General features: G+C 37.1%; 1 protein-coding gene across 1 annotated transcript; it reads left to right on the top strand.

Annotated features, from left to right (window-relative positions):
- The first annotated feature begins 1109 nt into the window (after positions 1–1109).
- Positions 1110–3459, top strand: LOC110933539. Its single transcript, XM_022176758.1, has 3 exons — positions 1110–2123; positions 2204–2396; positions 3059–3459. Exons 1-3 carry the CDS (start codon positions 1110–1112, stop codon positions 3457–3459), a joined length of 1608 nt encoding a protein of 535 aa, XP_022032450.1.
- Positions 3460–6321: the final 2862 nt, after the last annotated feature.

Here is a 6321-nt window from a genome sequence, read left to right as displayed (position 1 = left end):
TTCTTTTCATGGTTCTCGTCGAATATACGTGGCCCACACACCTTATAACACTTGTCCTTTCTCTTGTTCCCACTTTCTTTTTATGTATAAAAAAGCAAATAAAAACATTACACATTTATTAAATTATTAAATGTATATAAAACATTTTGTTTTATTATATACATTTAATAATAATCCCGATCAAAAAAAAAAGTTATTAATAAAATTTTAACATTTTTCTATCTATATTACTTAACATTTCAAAGTTTATAATTATTATATATAATAATAATTTAAAAAACCCGGTAAGCCAATGGATATACAATTATACATACTAAATTACATGGATGATCCATCAATACTCTGAGAGTCCCAGTTTTGTAGATTGGTTCCCTACTCGTAGAGAAATATAACTATCGCCTAATTGTTTGTCACGTTATAACGCATTTGATCTTTAACACTAATAACTCATAAATCATAATCATTACTATTACTCTTAAACTTATGTAAAATGATAGTGGTACCCTGGATATTAAAAAGGGAAAATCATGAAAATGGCCACTGCAACGTCGTTTTTGCAATTTTGGCCATCTGACACCCCTCGACGAGCCGTTTCAATCTGCTGAAACGGCACAAGATTTTGGGTTAACGGCCAGCCAATCGTTGTTTGACACGTGTCCGACAAAGCCTGTAACGGCTTGAGAATCATGCAGTCAACGCCACGTGTCCGACATTGTGGAAAGATCTTAGCCAAGCCGTTACAATCGGCTCATGTTGAAAGATCTTAGCCAAGTTCCTTCAACGAGCCAAGCCGTGTTCTTAGGATGTAGCCGAGCCGTTACCGTACACGCATGGACCCCACTTCTGACAGCCGAGCCGTTACAGCTGGGTTCGAGCCGTTTCGCTTAACTGTTTGTGCCGTCTCAACTGCTCCGAGCCGGTACAGCTGCTCCGGGCCGTTTCAATCTATGGTTCGAGCCGTTTCCACGGCTCAGAGCCGTTTCAATCCTCTACTTTATATTTAGTGACCCTTATATTTATCTGTTTTTTTCTATTTGTTTGTGCAACAGATTTATCTAAAGTTATAAAAACATTTAGCTTTTGTAGAAGGAAGTTTCCAACTTAAAATTATGAAGATTCGTTTGGTTGTATACAACGGCGGAAAGTGGGAAATCGTTAACGGAAAGTTGGAGTATGTTGCTGATGCTGATTCAAGTAGACGTGGTTTAGAAATTGAACCCAACCTTTCATACACTGCTCTTCTAAGTAAAGTGTCAACAATGTGTAGTTGTACAAACAATACGAAGTTATCGTATCGGTTGTCTTCCTTTAGTGATCCAATAGATATAATAAACGATGAAGATCTTGCAATGTTTTATAATTTTGCTATGGAAAATATTTTTGAAATTTATAAATTATATGTCGTTGAAGGGTTATGTGCTAGATCATCTAGTTTTTCACCTCCAAAAAAATTTTTAGTTCCTGGTTTAAATTTCTTTACTGATGAAGAAAATTATGATGTTGTAAACGACTACCAGCCAAATCCTGATAATTCATTTGAAATTTGTTTGCGATCTTCATCAATTACTTTTGAACCAGGTCACGTATTTAATAACAAAGAAGACATGAAACTTGAGTTGGGAAAAAAATGTTTGTTAGAACACTTTGAGTTTAAAGTAGATAGATCTTCTAAAACTCGGTACCAAGTGTCATGTTTGGTGGACGGTTACGTCTGGCGTTTTCGTGCAAGGAGTTTTGGGGATAGTGGGGTGTTTTTTGTTAAGAGTTTTAACGATAAACACACGTGCTCGAAGACGCTAACGTACCCACATGTTCGTCAGGCAAACCCAAATGTTGTTGCTCATTATTTAAAAGAACCTTTAAAAGACAGTGGTAGAATATATTGTTGTAATGAAATAGTGAAAGATTTTAGACAAAGATTCCAAGTTGAGATAACCACTAGTCAAGCTTGGCGTGGAAAAAGTCTGGCACTAGAGCTTTTACAAGGATCAAGTAGAGATTCATTTGCAGAACTACCATTTTGCTGTTACAATCTAGAGCAGGCAAATCCTGGTTCTGTCACACATATCAAGACTGATGACGAGCGTCGGTTTGAAATGGTCTTTGTCGCGATTGGTGATGCGGTAAGTTATAGCAGTCTCTGTTTTTTTTTTATTTCGTCAAACAACATGTTGTTGACGTTTTTTAAATAATTTTGTTTCAGATTCGTACCTTTATCTGTAATCTAAGACCGGTGGTGATCATTGATGCTGCACACCTAAAGGGTGAATTTAAAGGGACGTTATTTTTAGCAGTCGGGATGGATGGAAACAACCAAATTTTACCAATTTCCTATGGAATAGGAAAATCAGAGGATGGTGAATCTTGGACATGGTTTCTGTCAAAGCTTAAAGAATGTATCGGTGAAATACCTTAAATGGCGAAAAATCGGATAGAGCGAATTCTATACATCTAGCTGTTAGAAACGTCTTTCCACATGTTTATCATGGGTTATGTTGTCGTCATTTAATGATGAACCTACGTTTACCCTCTGATAAAAAAAAGAAAATGAGAAGTTGTGGTGGAAGACATGCAAATCGTACCGATTGTCTGATTTTAACGAGTCATTCAATGCTCTTTGTCTTGCCGTTCCTAGAGTACGTTACACTCTAACAAGTATTGGGTTCGGTAGATGGGCAAGGGCGCATTGTCCAGGCAATCGATATCATTATATGACATCTAACAGCGCAGAGTCCATTAACGCTTTATCTAGACACTCACGTAAAATGCCGGTAACACAACTCTTAGAGTTCTTCCGGCAATCTGTACAAAAGTGGTTTTACGATGCAAGGTATTCATGAAAAACATTTACTTACACAATGGGCACAGAAGAAAATTTTTAAAAAAATTGAAGGGTCTAGAACCTGGACGGTTGTTGGGATTGAGTTAAACAGTTATTCTGTTGCAGACAGTGGAAAGGGGGGTTTAGTTGACTTTGTTAATGGAACCTGTAGGTGCCGAGTTTGGCAGGTTTCTGGTTTACTGTGCGGGCATGTTATTGCCGTGTCAAAATTTTTAGGTGAAACCGATTGCAGTAAGTATTGCTTCCCGTGTTACTCAAACGAAGTCTATAAGAAAACTTATGAAGAAGCGATTTATCCTCTTCCTCATAGATCTGAATGGGAGACTCCAGAAGACCTTATCAATCTTCAACCGCCGCATATGACAAAACGCCAGGCTGGTCGTCCTCGAGAAAACAACCGGATCTTATCCGGCGGGGAAGAACCTACTCCCCTGTATTATTCCCGGTGTAACTCATACGGTCATCATCGGGATGTCTGTCGGCAGCCCATGCCGTCAGAAATTCGTACTCGCAAAGACCCAGACAAAGGGAAAGGGAAAGAAACCGATGATCCTGATCATTTTACACAATCTCCGTCTGATTATATATACCCGTCTTTTAACTTGGGAGACTTTTAATACTTAATTTATTTTGTGAATTTTAATTTAATTTCTCAAGTAACGTAGTAAGTCTATTTAGTTGCAAATAATTAATATTGAAAATCATTTCATTAAAATATGTTATTAATTTTTTTTTTATATTACATGCATACATAGAACCATTAAACATTAACAGGTGTGAAGCGTCCGGTGTAGAGTTCATCTGCCATGTATCGTCTGTATCTGAAACAAGCATCCTGAAGGTTTCCTTCGGTCCATGTTAAAGAACGATCCCAAACAAGTTTTTCCATTAGCATACATATGATGACTCCTGAATTTCTGCCAATACGATCTGTTTGATCAGGCCACACGAAATCCCCTACTATTTGCATGGAACGCGTCTCATATATTTCTGAGTGTTGCCAGTACGATATACGTCCGAGAAACCACAAAAATAGAGACTCAAATTCTAGCACAATTTGATGTACTCTTTTGTGTACGCAAAATGAATCTCCGCAATTAATCGTGTCACAAGTATTGGCAAAAAAAATTCTTAATTGTAGTGACTTTATATTTATTTTAAAAAGCAACCAATTTTGTTCGTTGTCCGGTATAGGAATGTATACCTGCAAAAAGTGAATAATCTTAGGTTCTAAATCAATGTTGCAAATAAAAAAACAAAAATTCTTAGCAAAAAAAATAAAGGGAATATTACATCAAACACGTTTAAGTTCTTATTCCAAAAAAAAACCCTGGCATTTAACTAATAACCGGAATGGTCTTCCGCTTCAGAATCATACTCTACTCCTTTTTCCATTTCCGCACGATAAGCTTCAAAACGCACTTCATCGTACAGTCTTTCGAAATCCAATTCCTCGTCTGAGTCTTCGTCAGCAGTAACCGCCAAATTTTCTTGTGGAATAATCTGGTCCAAAGGACGCTGTCGTTCATCGGGGTTAGGTAACGGATCAAGCGCCTGACACTGACCTGAACCGCTAAATGGTGCTTCACGTGTTGGCTGTTGCACCGGGTTTGGGGGGTTACGAGTTTGTGAATTGTTTGGTTCGGGGTTATCTGAGGGTGGGTTTGGGTGGTTAACCGGTTGGAAAATGCTGCCGTTGATATGAACGTGTAGATGAATGTTGTGTTCTTGATTCGCCATGAGGTAGAAAAAAGGGGGATGCCAGTTGAGTAGTGAACCAACATGTGTTTAAATAGGTGTGAGGTAAGACTGAGAGTCGTGCATCAATATCTTGTTCATTTAATAAAAAACGGATATAATAAAATAAAAAAATTGATATAGCCTACCGTATCAATTTCCCAGAATGGAGGATATGTTGCTGTAGAACCATCTGCGTATCTGGTTGCATCAATATCTTGTTCATTTAACATGTCGAAGAAATTTGGCGGTCGAACTGTCCAACGATAATCGTTTGACGACAGCGTCCTTGCATTTATTTCAATCTCTCGTTCATACATGAGTTTGTTACACCATGCTTTTACGTGCTAAAAAATAACGATAATTTATTTATTACAAAAATAATGAAACAGATTTTTATTACGAAAATATTTATTATTAAGGTACCGTTTTTTGAATAAAACATGCTCCAATAAATCCAAGCAGTCCCCCCCCCACCAATCTTTTGCTAGTGGTGTTAACCCCGTGTATGAAGAATAGCGAGTAGGATTATCCCCATCGTAGTAAAATTCAAGAACATTTGGAGACCATTGGCGATCCCGATCCTGTTGATTGATCGAAACTATGTTTTGTACGGAAGGAGGAATACTTGTCATTGGTAATGGAGGATATCACATGTGTAATAAAGGTGGAACTCACACATATATATATATACACATAGAGAGCAGTAGAAAAATATTTAATGTTTTTAAACAAAAAAAAATACAATTACACTTCTAATACGGGATCATCATCATCATCAAACTTGTTGTTAGTTGTAGTATCTGGTAACACGGAATCATAAAATAGTAAAGCTAGTTGACGTCGCATACGTTCCGCTGTTTTCTGAGTATCTTCACCATCGTTCAACGGTTTTTTATTTATCAACCTATCAAGAAATATGCAAACCCAAACTCCACAGTCTCCCAAATGTCCGGACTGCCGAGGAGCATCGGTTGCATAAATAACTTCGAAGGGGTAAGTTAACGGTAATGGTCTGTGGGCATTATAACCATGAGTTCGTAGCCAATGGTCAAACACAAAATTTATATGACACACCACATCCGTTCTTTCCTTTTCCATAGCATTTAAAAGGCTAAAACAGCAACAAATTAACACAGTTAGCAACATGTATTTTGGAGTACTAATCAGTTAAATCGGGCTAATACCTGTCGTATATCGTCAGCTTGTAATTGACAAGGTTGAAAACGCCTAAAAACCAGTGAAGACCTTGTATATACAACGGTACGTAAACCTATATAATAAGTACGCAAAATATTAAATTAATTCAATACGAAATACATTTATCCAGCAATTAATACGTTCGTTCCACATTACCTCGTCAACAGTATGTATTGATGGAAAATGTTCAACCTGCCCAGTAAAGTAACCTTTACAGTTCTGGTCAACGGCCATGTACCGAAAATAATTCTGAAAATATGGGGGTAGAATACTCCAGCAATCACTTTCATTTCTTGAATGATACATGTGGATCATCCACCCAAATATATGATGTTAAACATTCTAAAGTTAATTTGAATACAATATACAAAAAAATATAAATGTATTATTATTTTTTTTATTACTTACATCATCGCTTAACCAGCCGCAACCGTCCATGCCCAGCAATGACTCCCAAAAATTTGGACCGACAGAATTCCCCACTATTAGGGAAAGATGTTTACTGCCGCAATTTGGATACCACTGCTTGATGAATTCAATTT

Source organism: Helianthus annuus, chromosome 4 (assembly GCF_002127325.2).
Source record: "Helianthus annuus cultivar XRQ/B chromosome 4, HanXRQr2.0-SUNRISE, whole genome shotgun sequence".
NCBI lineage: Eukaryota > Viridiplantae > Streptophyta > Magnoliopsida > Asterales > Asteraceae > Helianthus > Helianthus annuus.
This window is presented reverse-complemented; position numbering and strand designations above follow the sequence as displayed.

Excerpts from the sequence above, each read along its gene's own strand:
- LOC110933539 (XM_022176758.1), top strand. The coding sequence starts at position 1,110 with ATGAAGATTCGTTTGGTTGTATACAACGGCGGAAAGTGGGAAATCGTT. Across the intron at positions 2,124-2,203 it reads TTGTCGCGATTGGTGATGCG|ATTCGTACCTTTATCTGTAA; the intron begins GTAAGTTATAGC and ends ATTTTGTTTCAG. Across the intron at positions 2,397-3,058 it reads TCTGTCAAAGCTTAAAGAAT|GTGAAACCGATTGCAGTAAG; the intron begins GTATCGGTGAAA and ends CAAAATTTTTAG.